Source organism: Periplaneta americana, chromosome 15 (genome assembly GCF_040183065.1).
Source record: "Periplaneta americana isolate PAMFEO1 chromosome 15, P.americana_PAMFEO1_priV1, whole genome shotgun sequence".
Classification (NCBI taxonomy): domain Eukaryota; kingdom Metazoa; phylum Arthropoda; class Insecta; order Blattodea; family Blattidae; genus Periplaneta; species Periplaneta americana.
The window spans coordinates 53,662-72,193 of NC_091131.1; the positions used below are offsets into that span (position 1 = coordinate 53,662).

Consider the following 18,532-nt stretch of genomic DNA (forward strand, 5'->3'; position numbering starts at 1 on the left):
AAAAATTTCAAAATTTTCAAAAAAATCAAAATTTTCAAAATTTTCAAAAACTTCAAAATTTTAAAATATTTTCAAAAATTTCAAAAACGTTAAAAATTCTTCCAAATTTCCAATAATTTAAAACTTTGTCGAAATTCCAAAAATTCTGAAAATTTCCTAACATTTTCTAAATTCCTCCAAAATTTCAATTATTTCCAATACTACCCCTGGCAGCACCGATAGGCTCGAGGCTTCACATCTGTCAGCTGCGGCATCCTCTGGGTTGCATCTCCAGGCTCGCCGCTCCCAACTAGCACTGCAATAAGCACTAAAATTAAAGGAAATTTAAGAATTTGTTAGAATTATCAAAATATTTTAAATTTTAAAAAATTCGTCAAAATTTTAAAAAAATCGAAATTCAAAAAAATTTCAAAATTTTCAAAAATTTTCAAAAACTTCAAAATTTTAAAAAATTTTCAAAACATACAAAATTTTCAAAATTTTTGAAAAATTTCAAAAATTTCAAAAATTTTCAAATATCGTCAAAGTTCCAAAAAATTTTAAATTTTTAAAAATATTCAAAAATTTCAAAATTTTGAAAATTTTCAAAAATCGTCGACAAAACAAAAAAATTTCAAAATTTTCAAAAATTTTTTAAAATTTCAAAATTTTTCATAAATTTTCAAAAATTTCAAAAACGTTGAAAATTCTTCCAAATTTTCAAAAAAGATTTTAAAATTTGTCGAAATTCCAAAAATTCTGAAAGTTTCCTAACATTTTCTAAATTCCTCAAAAACTTCAATTATTTCCAATACTCCCCCTGGCAGCACCGATAGGCTCGAGGCTACACATGTCAGCCACGGCATCCTCGTTTACATCTGCATGCTCGCCGCTCCCAACTAGCGGAACAATAAGTTCAATAATTACACGAAATTTAAGAATTTGTTAGTTATCAAAATTTTTTAAATTTTTAAAAATTTGCCAAAAATTTTCAAAATTTTCAAATATTTTCAGAAACTTCAAAATTTTCAAAAAATCCAAAATTATCAAAAATTTTCAAAATTTTCAAAAATTTTCAAAAATCGTCGAAATTCCAAAATATTTCAAAATTTTAAAAAATTTTCAAAAATTTCAAAATTTTCAAAAATTTTCAAAAATTTTCAAAAATTTCAAAATTTTCAAAAATTTCTAAATTTTCAAAAATTTCTAAATTTTCAAAAATTTTCAAAAATTTCAGAATTTTCAAAAACTTCAAAATTTTAAAAATTTCAAAAATTTTCAAAAAATCCAAGATTTTAGTAAATTTTCAAAAATTTCAAATATTTAAAAAATTTTCAAAAATTGTCGAAATTCCAAATAATTTCAAAATTTTCAAAAATTAACAAAATTTTAAAAAATTTTCAAAACTTCGAAATTTTCAAAAAATCCAAAATTTTCAAAAATCGTCGAAATTCCGAAAAATTTCATATTTTCAAAAATTTTCAAAATATTCAAAAATTTCAAAAACGTTAAAAATTCTTCCAAATTTTCAAAAAAAATTAAAAATTTGCCGAATTTCCAAAAATTCTGAAAATTTCCTAACAATTTCTAGATTCCTCAAAAATTTCAATTATTTCCAATACTCCCCATGGCAGCACCGATAGGCTAGATGCTACACATGTCAGCCACGGCATCCTCTAGGTTGCATCTGCAGGCTCGCCACTCCCAACTAGCAGTACAATAAATTCTATAATGGAAATTTAAGAATTTGTCAAATTTTTCAAAAATCGTAGAAATTCCAAAAAATTTCAAAATTTTCAAAACCTTCAAAATTTTCAAAAATCTCGAAAATTTTCAAAAAATCCAAAATTTTCAAAAATTTGAAAAATTTAAAAAATTTCAAAAATCGTCGAAATTCCAAAAAATTTCAAAAATTTCAAGACAAAAAATTTCAAAAATTTTCAAAAATCTTCGAAATTCCAAAAAATTTCAAGACAAAAAATTTCAAAAATTTTCAAAAATCTTCGAAATTCCAAAAAATTTCAATATTTTCAAAAATTTCAAAAACGTTAAAAATTCTTCCAAATTTTCAAAAAATTTTAAAAATTTGTCGAAATTCTAAAAATTCTGAAAATTTCCTTACATTTTCTAAATTCCTCAAAAATTTCAATTATTTCCAATACTCCCCTTGGCTGCACCGATAGGCGCGACTACACATTGTCAGCCACGACATCCTCTTGGTTGCATCTGCAGGCTCGCCGCGACCAACTAGCACTACAATAAGTTCAAAAATTAAAGGAAATTTAAGAATTTGTTATCAAAATTTTTTAAATTTTTAAAGATTCGTCAGAATTTTCAAAAATCGGCGAAATTCCAAAAAATTTGAAAATTTTCAAAAAAATCCAAAATTTTCAAAAATTTTCAAAAATCGTCGAAATTCAAAAAAATTTCAAAATTTTCAAAAATTTTAAAAAGTTGTCGAAATTCCAACAAATTTCAAAATTTTCAAAAATTTCAAAATTTTCAAAAATTTTCAAAAATTTCAAAAACGTTAAAAATTCTTCCAAATTTTCAAAAAATTTTAAAAATTTGTCGAAATATTCTGAAAATTTCCTTACATTTTCTAAATTCCTCAAAAATTTCAATTATTTCCAATACTCCCCATGGCAGCACCGATAGGCTCGATGCTACACATGTCAGACACGGCATCCTCTGGGTTTCTTCTGCAGGCTCGCCGCTACCAACTAGCACTACAATAAGTTCAAAAATTAGAGGAAATTTAAGAATTTGTTAGAATTATCAAAATTTTTTAAATCTTTAAAAACCCGTCAAAATTTTCAAAAATCGTCGAAATTCCAAAAAATTTCAAAATTTCCAAAAATTTTCAAAAATTTAAAAAAATTTAAAAAATATTAAAAAATCTTCGAAATTCCAAAAAATTTCAATACTTTCAAAAATTTCAAAAACGTTAAAAACTCTTCCAAATTTAAAAAAAAAATAAAAATTTGTCTAAATTCCAAACATTCTGACAATTTCCTAACATTTTCTAAATTCCTCAAAAATTTCAATTATTTCCAATACTCCCCCTGGCAGCACGGATAGACTCGAGGCTACACATGTCAGCCACGGCATTCTCTGGGCTGCATCTGCAGGCTCGCCGCTCCCAACTAGCAGTAAAATAAGATCAATGTTTAAAGGAAATTTAAGAATTTGTTAGTTATCAAAGTTTTTTAAATTTTTAAAAATTTGTGAAAATTTTCAAAAATCGTAGAAATTCCAAAAAATTTCAAAATTTTCAAAAATTTTCAAAAACTTCAAAATTTTCAAAAATTTCAAAAAATTTCAAACAATCCAAAATTTTCAAAAATTTTCAAGTATTTCAAAAATTTAAAAAAATTTTCAAAAATCGTCGAAATTCCAAAAAATTTCAAAATTTTCAAAAATTTTCATCAACTTCAAGATCTTAAAAAATTTTCAAAAATTTAAAAAATTTCAAAAATTTTCAAAAATTTCAGAATTTTCAAAAACTTCAAAATCTAAATTCCTCCAAAATTTCAATTATTTCCTATACTACCCCTGGCAGCACCGATAGGCTCGAGGCTTCACATGTCAGCCACGGCATCCTCTGGGTTGCATCTGCAGGCTCGCCGCTCCCAACTAGCACTGCAATAAGTTCAAAAATTAAAGGAAATTTAAGAATTTGTTAGAGTTATCAAATTTTTTTAAATTTTTAAAGATTCGTCAAAATTTTCAAAAATCGGCGAAATTCCAAAAAATTTCAAAATTTTCAAAAATTTTCAAAAACTTCAAAATTTTCAAAAATTTCAAAAATTTTCAAAAAAATCCAAAATTTTCAAAAAATTAAAAAATTTTCAGAAATCGTCGAAATTCCAAGAAATTTCAAAATTTTCAAAAATTTTGAAAAGTTGTCGAAATTCCAACAAATTTCAAAATTTCAAAAGTTTTCAAAAATTTCAAAATTTTGAAAAATTTTCAAAAATTTCAAAAACGTTAAAAATTCTTCCAAATTTTCAAAAAATTTTAAAAATTTGTCGAAATTCTAAAAATTCTGAAAATTTCCTTACATTGTCAAAATTCCTCAAAAATTTCAATTTTTTCCAATACTCCCCCTGGCACCACCGATAGGCTCGAGGTTACACATGTCAGCCACGGCATCCTCTAGATTGCATCTGCAGGCTCGCCGCTCCCAACTAGCAGTACAATAAGTTCAATAATTAAAGGACATTTAAGAATTTGTTAGAATTATCAAAATTTTTTTAAATTTTTAAAATTTGTCACAATTTTCGAAAATCGTCGAAATTCCAGAAAATTTGAAAATTTTCAAAAATTTTCAAAAATTTCAAAAATTTTTTAAAAATCCACGATTTTCAAAAATTTTCAAATATTTAAATAATTTTCAAAAATCGTTGAAATTCCAAAAATTTCAAAATTTTCAAAAATTTCAAAATTTTCAAAAATGTCAAAATTTTCAAAAATTTTCAAAAATTTAAAAAATATAAAAAATTTTAAAAAATCGTCGAAATTCCAAAAAATTTCAAAATTTTGTCCTTGTCCCGACGTTGACCTGACCTTCACCTGACATTGCCCTGACCTTGACCTGACATTGACCTGACCTTCACCTGATCTTGACATAGACCTCACCTCGACCTAACATTGACCTGACTTTCACCTGACCTTGACTTGACATTGACCTGACCTTCACTTGACCATGACCTTGACCTGACTGTCCTGAATTTGACCTGACCTCGACCTCACATCGACCTGACCTTTTCCTTACGTTGGCCTTACATTGACCTGACCTTGACGTGACCACCTGACATTGACCTTGCCCAAACAATGACCTGACTTTCACCTGATATAGACGTTGAGAACGAAAGCTATTTTGAGATTTAATTAAGAAGAATATATTTAGGATAAACTTTAGAACACAGTTATCTTCCTTACTTATAGGTAGAAAATTCACCATAGTCCCTCCTATGAAATGTACATACGGTTATATTACTTAACTAGGGTTAAACGAGCGCTGAGGTATAATTCCGGTAACTTCTGAACTGAAAACAGTTGAATTTATTTTTTGTGGAGATGCATTTCATCCTCTAAGCAAGACATAATAAAAGCCTGAACTAACCGAACTAATTAGTATATGCAAGGTGTATGAATACGAAGGGAACTACCTCAGCGTTAGTTTAGCCCTGGTAACATATTAAACTAATCAGACTGGAGTACCGTATGAAACGAATAAATACAATTGAAGTGTAGACAAATTGCATTTACAAGTTATACGTAGCGTTATGCTTAATTATGATGCATAATAGCGAATATAGAAATAAGCCAAGTACTGATACAGTAAACATAACCTATAATGTCAACACATCAAAATATGAGTGCGATGCAACTGAAAATTGTTGAAACGTGCTTAAATGAATGTTCAAAAATTTCTTTATGAAGCGAGCGTGCTTTATTTCAATTAATTACAATATTAGATACTGTAAAAGTAATGTAAACTATAAGGTATAATTTTTCATAATATACTATATGTATCTCGCTTTTAGTTCAAATTGTGTATATTATCTAACGTCCTGTTATTTATAATGTAGATTATTCACATATTAGAAGGGCGCAATAATTTAAATTTAATAAAACAAATACGGTAAACTAACAATAATGGATTAGACATGAGTAACATCAGTAACGCTGCACTTAGGCCTAATCATATTTTACTTTACATCCCAGTCAATGTTTCATTTTCACGTGTATATTATTACGCATATTTACTGTTTATAACACCAAAAATTCACTTAACCACATAAGGGCGCAATATTTAATCGAAATAAAGGCAAGTATTACACATACGAACTTTGTGTGCAACAACGTAATTTTCACACCAAAATTAATATTATATCTTACGTTGCAAGTGAATTGTGTCACAAGTGTCTCATATTCACTGTTTACAATTTTACTGACGCGATTACACTGCATTTCAGAGGAATATATGTTATTTTTCATGTACTGCAACTAATTGATATGGTTGAAAGACTGCCCTTCGCGATCAGCTGTTAAGCGAGTCACGTGGTCTGCCTTACGGCCTGTATTAGATCACGATGGCAGTGATTGGCTGCGTTCAGCCGGGACAGCGCTGGGGTAGCGATTCATTTTTGCTGAGTTACAGCAGCTGTTTGTGGCTGAGCGTGCAAAATGTCCGCCGTGTTTACATAGAAACACGCCATTGTTCTGTCTACTCCGGCACCATTGGTTGATGTCAAAGAGTTTGTAATACTTACTACAGACACATACCCGTGAGTGGCAGGCGAGAAAAATGTCACAAATTGAATCGGCTAGCATCCGCCATTAAAGGGAGTGTTTGCGGCGCGAAATTCGAAAACAGTACCACAATACATTGATGTAGCCTGGTGATAGACACTATTTTAAACATCTTTTACAAAGGATGAGTCGTGATGAAATAAACATGATTGGCAGAGGAGCGCTATATTTATTAAAGTATTACAATGATTCATCTTTGGCGATATTCTAAAAAGTAAATTAAATCACCATATATACTCGGGATAAGTGTGTGAAATATTGAATAATGGCAATGTCAGCATTAATTTTCAATATTATTAGTATTGATTTAAAGACGTAATAATAGATATTTACTGTAATATTTAAAATGATCTATATTTCAGTCCTTTCATGCTAAGGAAGAGGAAGGTATATGGTGCTTAGAAAATATTTAGTGGTGAAATATGAGATCATAAAAAATCTGGAAACTGATTTAAAATATAATGAGACTAAATTTTATCATAAAACAATCTATTCATTGTGTAGTTGATGACCACCAAGTTAGAGGTCAGTACAGACTTTTTAATACAATTAGTAGCGGTAATAGTAGGCCTAGGAATAGTGGTAATAATAGGCCTAGTAGTAGTGGTAATAGTAGGCCTAGTAGTAGTGGTAATAATAGACCTAGTAGTAGTGGCAATAATAGGCCTTGTAGTAGAGGTAATAGGCCTAGTAGTAATGTAATAGGAGTCCTAGTTTTGGTAGTATTAGTAGGCCTAGTAGTAGTGGTAATAGTAGGCGCCTAGTAGTAGTGGTAATAGTAGACCTAGTAGTAGTGGTAATAGTAGACCTAGTAGTAGTGGTAATAGTAGGCGTAGTAGTAGTGGTAATATTAGGCCTAGTAGTGACAATAGTAGGCCTAGTAGTACTGGTAATAATAGGCCTAGTAGTAGTGGTAATAGTAGGGCTAGTTTTGGTGGTATTAGTAGGCCTAGTAGTAGTGGTAATAGTAGGCGCCTAGTAGTAGTCGTAATAGTAGACCTAGTAGTAGTGGTAATAGTAGACCTAGTAGTAGTGGTAATAGTAGGCGTAGTAGTAGTGGTAATAATAGGCCTAGTAGTGACAATAGTAGGCCTAGTAGTAGTGGTAATAGTAGGGCTAGTTTTGGTGGTATTAGTAGGCCTAGTAGTAGTGAGACCTAGTCAGTGGTAGTAGTAATAATAGACCTAATAGTAGTGTTATTAGTAGGCCTAGTAGTAGTGGTAATAGTAGGTGTAGTAATTGTGGTAGTAGTAGGTCTAGTTTTTGTGGCAATAGTAAGCCTAGTAGTAGTGGCAATAGTAGGCCTAGTAGTAGTGGTAATAATAGGCCTAGTAGTAGTGGCAATAGTAGGCCTACTAGTAGTGGTAATAATAGGCGTAGTAGTAGTGGTAATAGTAGGCCTAGTATTAGTGGTAGTAGGCCTAGTTTTGTGATAATAGTAGGCCTAGTAGTAGTGGTAATAATAGGCCTAGTAGTAGTGGTAATAGTAGGCCTAGTATTAGTGGTAGTAGTAGGCTTAGTTTTTGTGGTAATAGTAGGCCTAGTAGTAGTGGTAATAGTAGGCCTAGTTTTGGTGGTATTAGTAGGCCTAGTAGTAGTGAGACCTAGTCAGTAGTAGTGGTAATAATAGACCTAGTAGTAGTGGTAATAGTAGACCTAGTAGCAGTGGTAATAATAGGCCTAATAGTAGTGGTAATAGTAGGCCTAGTATTAGTGGTAGTAGTAGGCTTAGTTTTGTGGTAATAGTAGGCCTAGTAGTACTGGTAATAATAGGCCTAGTAGTAATGGTAATAGTAGGCCTAGTTTTGGTGGTATTAGTAGGCCTAGTAGTAGTGAGACCTAGTCAGTGGTAGTGGTAATAATAGACCTAATAGTAGTGGTAATAGTAGACCTAGTAGCAGTGGTAATAATAGGCCTAGTTAGGCCATCAGCTATATTTTCACTAATTTCTTTGCATTTAATACAACCAAAAACGAGAAGTACATGCTGTACAAAACGAAAATTATATGATTAATTCATTTGTTGTGAAACAAAAGAGTTTAGACAGATATAGTCTGCGGATTTTCTTATGCACTCTGCTATTATAATCCACTGTAATGTGATGGCATCTAACCCTTACATACATTGTTGAATTCAAGCTTATAAACCTGATTAATGTGTTTCTGGAAAAACTTTATTCAAGAAATATTCCGACATTCTGTAAACACATTTAAAGGAGGAACTGTATTTGGAACATTCTTCCAAATATTAAGATACGCATGCTTTCCTGAGCATCCTACAATAAGGAGCTGTGTTCGAACAATTATTTGCGGCGCAGTATTTCACCATTTTCTTATTATTTCCCTTCAAGTGTACTTATATTTATTCGTACTCCTCAATAAGCATGAACTATTTGCACTCCCGGCGAAGCATCAACTCCCTTTAATGGCGGCCGAAAAGCGGTTCAATTTTGTACGCGAAACTAGCGCCGTTGGTGTCTCTTTGGTTGATGTCTACCCCCTCCACTTTCGCTGGTTAGCAGCAGGCTTGCAGCGAAAATAATTTTGCTACGAAAAATGGCGGCCGCTATTTCAGCGCTGTCGGCCAGCAAGGCGTTCAGTGCTGTCGCTATATCAGCGCTACCGCAGCGCTGTCCCGGCTGAACGCAGCCATTGTCTTTATTATTAAAAAAAGACACACGGTACATGTGGCGTCTTATTATGTATTGTGTGTGTATAGTTTTTAGGTGAACACTTTCGTTAAGTGCGTTTGCTTGTAATTATGTAATTTGGTTTGTTGTAAGTTAAATTGATTATGAAAATATGAGTGTTAGGAGCATCCCTTCTTCGTTAAATATTTGTGACGGGATGAAAGCTGTCGAAACGACAGACAACGGATGGTTGGAAGAAGTAATAAAAGAGGCAATTGGGGACGACAAAAATGTGATGAATTCGAAGTGCCGTAATATTGCACGAAGTAAGTGTGCTTCTTGAGTATTACACACACACACATTTAAAGAACATCCCTCATTTTGTGTGCACGAAGTTTGAATTATGGGTCATGAGAGAAAGGAAGTTTAAAAGGTTAATTCTCGAGATTGTTGTTGACTGTACCACTACCGAGAGAGGTGCAGGAGGAGTTGCAAGGGCAATGTACGTCTGTACAATGTGGGAGCCCAAGGAAGTGAAAGAAAAAGGATTCTGTAATGATACAGTTGATTGGGTGAATTAGTGGTAAAAGGGGGGGGGGGAATTAGATACCAGGCAGCTTTTCTGCGTATAGAAGGATTGGTGAATGTTACTTATGGGACACTATAGGCCAGTTTTACACTAATCCTAAACATATTTAGTGTAACTTGTTGCTTGTGGCCATCCCAAACCCCGACTTCCACCCCTAAGAGCGCCAGTCCTTATTTACCCGTCAGTCAAGGCCTTCTGACAAAAGCATTTGACAATAGATATCTCAGTCATGACAACCTCATAAAATATCCTATCAATTGAATAATCGTTCTTCCTACGTACAACATAATTATATTATATTATTAGGAATAACTTCAGAAATGTACACTAGACACAAGTTAATAAATATACCACGCTTAATATACTAAATTTACACAATTCTACTCAGTAAACAGTTCTGTGGTTACAAAGCAAAATAACCTATGTCAATTTTTAGAGATAATGAGATTTTGCGATCTGTGTTTAGAATGGCCAACTGTGGTAAATAAAATTAGGCCTATCGGCGATTTTACACATGCAGCAAATTTGCATGAATACCAAGTACAGGTTCGACTAAGGAAACAGTTCCTTTTTATTGAAGAGTATACTTACCGGTACTGGTGACATCTGATATGAGGCTACTTATGTTCCGGGCACTATAGGGGATTTTTAAAATATCTTAAAATGCCTTTGAATTGTACTATGGAGTAGTAGAAATTGGATATGATCACTGGGAGAGCTGTAAGCCACCCAACCCGATCAACACACGTACCTTCCTCGCCCGTGAATGAAGATGACGGCCATATTTCATCATATTACTCGATGCCTGTGTTCGGCCGAAAGAAGGAGCATTTCCAACCTCTCATATATTACTACACGCCTAATCTAACCTAACCTTTGAGAATGCCACACACTTGATCTAACCTAACATAACCTAATATAATACTACACACCTAATCTAATCACTTCTCAGTGCCATTAATTTATTTTGTGTGCACAAGGTGGAATTTTGAAGTGGGCCTACTGTAATTTTCCACGAGGATGGGGGTTTGTGTGTGTGTGTGTGTGTGTGTGTGTGTGTGTGTGGTATTTTTTTTTTCACTAATTAAAAAACAACAATTGTTATAAAAATATAGTGTGTAGGCCTAAAATTCGTATAAAACATTTAATTTCTGCCTAAAGTTGGTATAAAATGTTTCATTTTTTAAATTCCTTGAACTAAAAACTTACAAATATTGATTACTTTAATTTCTTTCCTATATAAAACAAGCTTATACATATTTGTGATAAGTAGGTAGCTACCATACTAGGTCTATGTATTAATAAATTAGTGGTGTATTTATTTGCACATTAGGTAAATGGTAGGCCTAACTGATTTTCTGATATGAATTTAAAATTGTTTTAATTAATAATATTAATTACCGTACCTTACCCAAGGTATCATTTATCAATTCTAAATGGGCCTTTTCAGTGACGTGCAGTCCACCCAAGCAACCCAAGCACGGCTTGGTCCCAAAGTGCTTCAAGTATTCCTGCATGCCGTATATTTTCTGCTACTCTTTTTGGGCTTGCAGCATTTTTTTTCCAAATCATCAAAGCACACAAAATTTCTTGAGGACTTTCTGGGCCGACGATTACCACATGTTTCCCCAACAAGTTGAAATAGCTCGTCACGACTTACTAATCCTTAGAGTAGGCCTAGTCTTTTATAATAGTATTTTTAATTTTAGGCAGTAGTTGCAGTAGGCCTAATCTTAGGCCTATAGATTTTGTAAAAAAAAATGGTGCCAAATACCAATGTATTTTTATAATTAGTAATATTATAAGTATTTTAATCAAATATAAATAGTAAGAAGGAAAAGAAAACTTGACTGCGCAGCTGCTTGGGTAATCTGTTGGGCCACCGCACGTCACTGGCCTTTTTAAAATCTATGTTAGTTGTTCTATTAATATCATAAATATTTATACATATTGAATATTTTTGTGATAGTATTTTCAAGAATTTCAGTTAGATTAATTTAGTTTGAGTTAGCACAAAATATGAGGTAATATCAGCCCACTGAATCACTGATCCAAATTCCATAGTAGGCCTCCTCTACTACAAAAACAACGGCAGCATGATCAACTATGCACTCAGTGTTACGCAGTTATTTCTAATGTTTTGAAACATACAACATCTTAGTCAAAAATTTTGAACAAAGCAACACTTGATGATTTTTGCAGTAATAGAACAATAAAGAAAGTAACTTAGGAGGAGATTGTGGTGTTGTAACATATGATGACATCAAATATGTAGGCTAAGGCACTTGCTCGCTGATTCAGAGTTGTGCTCGGGTGCAGGTTCGATTCCTGGTTGGGTTTTTTCCAACCGTAAGGTGAATGTCAGGTAATCTATGGCGAATCCTCGGCCTCATCTCGCCAAATACCAATCTCATCAACGCTAAATAATCTAGTGGTTGATACAGCGTTAAATAACAAAGTAAAAAAAAAAGACTTCAAATTTCCGGGGGAAGTTACAAAAGCTTGTGGTGGCGAAGGATTTAAGGTGCCTATGATATTCAAGGAAGGAAAGTGCTACAAATGGCAGAAAAAGTGAACATATTGGTGTATTCGTCGCATGACATTACACAGGAAATATCACCATGGATATTTTAAAACTGAAAGTGTATTTTTGTGTAATCAAGTGTTGTTTTGTATAAGAACTGTAGGCACAGTATCTTTCACAAGAAGTGATGCATTATAGTGGTTTTAAAACAATTAGTAATTAACATGACATAAATGTTCGTGTGTCACAACATATTTGCAATATTTTTTTTTTTTTTGAGTTTGTGATTTAGGAATTACAAGTGCCTTAATAGTTTGGAAAACAACTGAATGCTTTTATCTCATGTGGCACAATGACATGGACATTTTCCATTGTGGTAAAAAATTAAGTGGCAAGAAAATGTTCGTGTGTCACACCATATAATATTTAATATTTTTACATTGTTAATTATTCCTTTTCATTAAGAATTTGTGTTTATTTGTATGTATGTTAAAAGACAGCAATGTCTTTTTCATGAACTACTAAGTATTTCATTAAATATTCTGCGAAGATCATAGTTGGTTACTTCGACAATGTTACGTGTCTCATTTTGGAATAACCCATGATAATATTACGATTGAAAGTAAAATTTACAGTGTCGTGTGTTGTGAGATATTTCTACACATGGCAGGATTGTAACAAACCGCATGTGTTTATAGCCTAGCATTCCAAAATTCAGCAATCTATTCTTTTTTTTTTTTCCTCCTATATCAGTGTTTAGAAGCAGTAAGTTATACTTACTGATTTACGGCTTTTAAGGAACCCGAAGGTTCATTGCTGCCCTCACATAAGCCCACAATCGGTCCCTATCCTGTCCAAGATTAATCCAGTCTCTGTCATCTAATCCCACCTCCCTCAAATCCATTTTAATGTTATCTTCGGAATATGTAGGCCTATGATAAGTCTTTATTGTGTTAAATTCTAACATACCTTGTTAACATGTTTCTACCATTTATGGGTCATCCTCAGAACCGGTCGTTGTTGGTCTTGGCGCCTCTTGTTTTGTTTTCTGTGGGGGTGTGTTCGTGTGGTGTAATGTAGAGTCAAAGAGTGTGTGTGTTCTGAAATTGAGTTGTGTGTTGAGAATTTCGTTGGGGTGTGTTTTCGTGTGTCTGTATATTTGATATTGTTCTAGTGTGTTTAGTTTCTGGCTTTTTGGTTGGATATGTAGTATTTTCATGTCTGTGTTGATGTCTCTGTGGGTGTGGTTAGCATTTGTGATGTGTTCTGCATATGTGGAGGTGTTTTGTTATTTTGTTATATGGCTGTGATGTGTTCTTTGTAACGTGTTTGAAATGATCTGCCTGTCTGTCCTATGTAGTTGTTGCAGGTGTTACATTTGAGTTTGTATACGCCTGTGTGTTTGTATTTGTTTGTTTGTGTGTTGAGATGTTTTTGTAGAGTGTTATTTGTTCTGTATGCGATGTTGTAATTTAATTTCTTGAATGAGGTTGCAATTTTGTCTGTGTTTTTGTTTTCATATGTTAGTGTGATGTATTTTTTATGTTCTTGTGCTTGTGTTGTATTCTTATTTTTTGTCTTACGTATTATGTTGTCTATTATGTTGGGGTTGTATCCGTTTTCTTGTGCTATGTATTTGATTGTGTTTAGCTCTTCGTTGTAATCCTGTTGGTTCATTGGTATGTTGAGTAGTCTGTGTACTATTGTTCGGAATGCTGCTTGTTTGTGTTGTGTTGGGTTGTTGGATGTTTTGTGTATGTGTGTATGGTTAATTTTATCCTCCCATCTACGTCTTGGTCTCCCCAAAGGTCATTTCCTGTCCGGTCTCACAACTAACACACTATATTTCTGGATGCGTCTATACATGCTACATGCCCAGCCCATTAAGAAGAAAATTTGGGCCTTGATAATTTTGGCACATTGGACTAACTTTTGTAAGAGCGTTTAATATAGGCCTAGAAGAGGGGTAAAACTAGCTCAGTTGGTTCTGGTGATTTCGAAAGTGAAAATCCGCCATTACACTACCTTACTACAGATCAGGGCTAAACTAGCACTGAGTACTTCACTTATTGCACCTTGCATATAAGAATCTGTGGCAGATAAGTTCGGTTACTTAGACTTTTATTATGCCGTTCATATATGATCAACTACATCTCGACAAAAAAAAATCCCTTATAAATTCAATGATTTTCACTTCCGAAATCAATAAATTCAATCTTTTTCACTTCAGAAATTACCGAAACTACCTCAGTGTTAGTTTCACCTTAATTTTGAAACAAATTGAGTGCAAGTGTCACACCCGTAACCATGGAATGGCCCATACCCTCGCTCAGTTTCAGTTCATCATGTAGGAACGTAACACAAATCAGATGTCAGTCCCGTGTGTGCTGCATGTGAGATTAAAGATTAAATAAGTCATCGTAGAAATGGCTCATAATGAAAGCATCGGTGCCTCTGATTCTGCATCGAAAGACATTCTCCAACCTAGCCAACATAAATTCTCACGAACTCATTGTCGATATCCTATAGCCATATAGACCCAGTGTCACCTCCTTGCAATTTCTTCTGTGGCTTGCCTAAGATTTTAAGCAGAAGCATGAAAACCTATTTGCAGCAGTGGCATTTCTTTTTTAACTGCTTCCATTGTGAGGCGTATAAGTGGAGTACGAAGGGAACTACCTCATTGCTAGTTTAGCCAAAATTAAGTTTAATCTAAAATACGTTTATTTTGGCACACCAATTATTGGAATATCTTCTTCCCAAGAAGAGCAAACACCTCCAAAAATAGATTTGAAAAAATCATTATAACAAATGAAGTAGGCCTAAGTATTTAACTTTGGTTATGGGTGTGACATTTTTCGGACATTGATTTGTGACCTTAAATGTTCTAATGAATAACTCTGTGAATTATGTTGAGAGTAGTGAATATAATTATTTTTCCAAAAATGTACAGTTAATGAGGTATCTATTCCATAGTATGAAAGTATTTTTGGATTATCTTTTAGATATGAATTTTTTTGTTTGTTACGGGTGTGAAGAGTCCACCAAGGTGTTGAATTAAGTGCGTAATAGCCTATGTAGGAAACAGTGCTTCATTTTACAACAAAACCTACGTATTGTACAAATGAAGTCAGAAATAGGTTTTGAAACTTCTTTTTTTAGTGAAGTACCTTTAGTAAGTAGGTCACACAATTGCAAATCATAGCCTAAAATGAACTTTGTAGGCCTACGCCCTTGTACAACACTGATCCTACTTTCCTAATTAGTTTGAAGTGGGAAATGTTATTTTACTTATTAACTAGGAAAACAAAATAAAAAGTAGTTGTTAACGATGTAATGAACCTTGAGCCTTGAAGTTGGTCATTCAGCTCTTCGAGTGGAGCTTCCACTTTCTAGGTTTCGACCGGCTGCATACTCCATTCCACCGTCTGTAAGTAACAGTCTTTTCCATATTTGTCTCGGTATGAATGATATGGTAAAAAATCATAGTTTTACAAATTAGCACAGTCTAGCCATAAATTTTTCCTCAGTAATGTTGCAAGATAAGATTTCCAAAAGTTGACCTGCTATTTCCAGGAAAATATGATACTTCCTTTTTTACAGCTTCAGCTTTCTAACATTGAAATTTGCATGACAGTGGCAGATGCAAACATTGTGAAGTGACCACATGAGGTCGTAATTCGTAGAACTCATTCACTGCCTTTTGAATTTTCTTCTGTAAATAATTGAAAGGCTTCCCTTACAATAACAACCATGTATCTGTGCTGCAAAATATGTTACTTACCTGTTTCTGGATCTTTAGTATCTCTTTTCCCCTGAGCGTGGCAACTAATGTCATCTCTGCAATAAAATATATACAAGAGTTCAATTTGCTCTCTGGAACATACGTTTGCTCCCTTAGCCATCTTAAATGCAGGCTGAATTTTCAGTGTTAATTTCATGAGAACAGCTTGCTGCTTCGATGAACTTTTGGGCATTGACATCTTGACTTTGCTGCTAGCCTTTCTGTGTGACTGAATGGACATTTCTTCCTAAGGTGGTTGCTGCATGGAAGCAAGTTTTTCTTCTTTCTGCACATTTCTTCTAACGAGCATTGACTCTTGCTTGTTTATCTTAACCTTTTAGAATCTGATAACAATTCAGACCATAGTTTCTGCTACACCCACGATGAGATGAGATGATGATGGAGATTTGTTGGGATGCCACAGGGAAACCAGAGCTCATGGAAAAACACCCGTGTTCCCTGATCATTGGTTTATCCAATAAAGTTTGTAACTCGGGGAGCAAAGCTGTGTTCTAGCCACTAGACCAGGATGGCAAATAATAAGCTGTGTTGCTTGAATGAATACCTACTGCTATTCCTTAGCATTGGGATCAATGGACAAGACGAATATACTTTAAATCTGTATAACTTCAAAACTTGAAGGTGTATAAATCTAAACTTTGGAGGGTAATTGATACACTTTATGTGTGTTTACTATTCCCCCTGAATTCTGTCCACTACTTCCCATTAGTAGTAACGACTACTTCTTATTTCCCCATTCAGAGTAATAAATTTTACTGCATACAATTTTTCTTTTTTTTTTTTTTTTTTTTTTTAGATTTGCTTATTTTTTTTCTGTTATTACAAGAAAATTTAGCCGAGTTTTTATTTAAAGTGATAGTGATATCTCTGACCATTACGACTTGTGCCCATTCTCATTTAATCACCAAAATCATTTTATCCCATCCTTCATGCTTTTAAAGATTTTAGAGATTTATATGATTTATTTTTTCAGGTATCCAAGATCAACGCACCGACCTCCTAAACTTAGTAAAAAAATTGGAGCCAATAGTGACAGAAAAACATTCAGATGTGAGAGAAAGAGGGACGCACATTCTTTCTGGAGTTGTCCAGAACCTACCGAAGAACTTTTTACACCAATCTGAATTGCATTACCTTACACTGTTCTTCTGTGATCGCCTTAAGGACTATAACATAGTTATCCCAGCCATATTGCAAGGAATTCTCGCTTTGGTATGTCTACTGTGAGGTGCATGTAAAGGATTGACATTTCGTGGAATTGTTCTGCAAGGAAGAACAACTTAAAGAAATAATCTATACTTTCTACCGTAAGACATGCAGTCTTAGCAGTCATTTGTTTAACATTGCATATAGCCTACATGCAAAACGAGTTCTAGCGTTTCTATCACATTGTTATGTATGGTTCTTGACTCCATACAGTTTTAACTTTCCTGTAATTTTGTAGTGAAGTTTTGTTATTTATGTAACTAAACATTTGTTGGTTTTCTATATCGTTACACCTTTGTCTTATAATATTCAAAACATTATTTTAACTTTAATGATTTTCTCTCAACAATTGTCCCAGACCAATCTTGTCAAGTTCATTTTTTTTTAACTGCTATCCCAATTTATTTTATTGCCATACTCTAGAATACCATGTAAGTACTTATGTATAAAGACTGTGCAAATTATAAATAATTAAAACACATGTTTTTTATTGATGGCACAAGGATAGATAAATAAATAAATACATAAAAAAGATATGGGCCAAAAATAAATAATTCGATAGAACAGTAATAACATGCATCCTTCTGAAGTAGTTCTGCCATTCGAAATGTTTGTTACAGCAGCTACTTTTGGAGTGGAGGTGGTGGGTTCATTAAAGAAGTGGCCTAGTTTTCAGTCTGTGAAGTTTCATCGAATTTTCTAGGTTGGTTATTTGTTTTGTTGGACACAGAACTGGTTTCTTCAAATTTCCGTACTAGATCTATCACATACTGCTACACAGTTTTTCTCAGGATGCCTGTTGTTGAAAGCTCTAGCAGTTCTGCAGGCACAACGATATTCAGTTCTATAAATGAATATGATTTCTGTTGTCTCTTAAAAGGTATACACCATTATAAAATAATTTAATACACAAACACAACTATTACATGAAATACTCATTAGTCTTTGTAGCATTATTCTCTTCAGCTCTAATCAACAATAACAGCAGTCCAGGTTACAAGGCGACGATAGAAAACAAAAGATGTATAAACATTTGAATACTCACAAGATAGGGGTGCCATTTGAAATTTCAAAGTGGGCTTGGCTGAGAGTGAGGAAGTGCAATTAAGACTGGTTTTAAACTTCCCCTCCCCCCCCCAATATCTAAATTGACGTGTTTTTTGTTTAATTAAATTCACTTTAAATTATATAGTTATTTAGACTGGGAAGTTTTGGTGACACTAAAGTATTGGACTTGTGTGCGGTATTTGTTCAGTTCTGTTATTTTGAGTGACCACAGAAAAAACAGACAATTTATGAATATTGTGGTGCAGACGCAATACTAAAGAAACTAGTAATTCATCCTGGACCTGTCGGCAAAGTGGAAGCCAAAGAAAGAGAGATTTTGATATGTGTTGCGTGATGTATAGTTATGAAGAGAGATGGCGTTGCTTATTCAGTTAATAAGATGGAGAGGAGGGGATGTGTATATGTGCTGAG

The 18,532-nt window shown here is 33.3% G+C and overlaps 1 protein-coding gene across 6 annotated transcripts in view; it reads left to right on the forward strand.

Moving 5' to 3' along the window:
- Positions 1–8,815: 8,815 nt before the first annotated feature.
- Positions 8,816–18,532, forward strand: part of Mms19 (MMS19 nucleotide excision repair protein) — a 102,426-nt gene continuing 92,709 nt past the window's right edge. For 2 of the 6 annotated variants that reach the window (XR_011336568.1, XR_011336567.1), the window contains exons 1-2: positions 8,905–9,255; positions 16,821–17,059. Coding sequence is in view for 3 of the 6 variants with exons in the window: in XM_069848817.1 (XP_069704918.1) it covers positions 9,102–9,255; positions 16,821–17,059 (393 nt within the window). In the remaining 3 variants the exon portion in view is untranslated. Of the gene's footprint in view, positions 9,256–16,820; positions 17,060–17,619; positions 17,757–18,532 lie in introns of those variants that run through there. The other 4 variants (XM_069848817.1, XM_069848820.1, XM_069848816.1 and 1 more) reach the window with 4 other exon arrangements.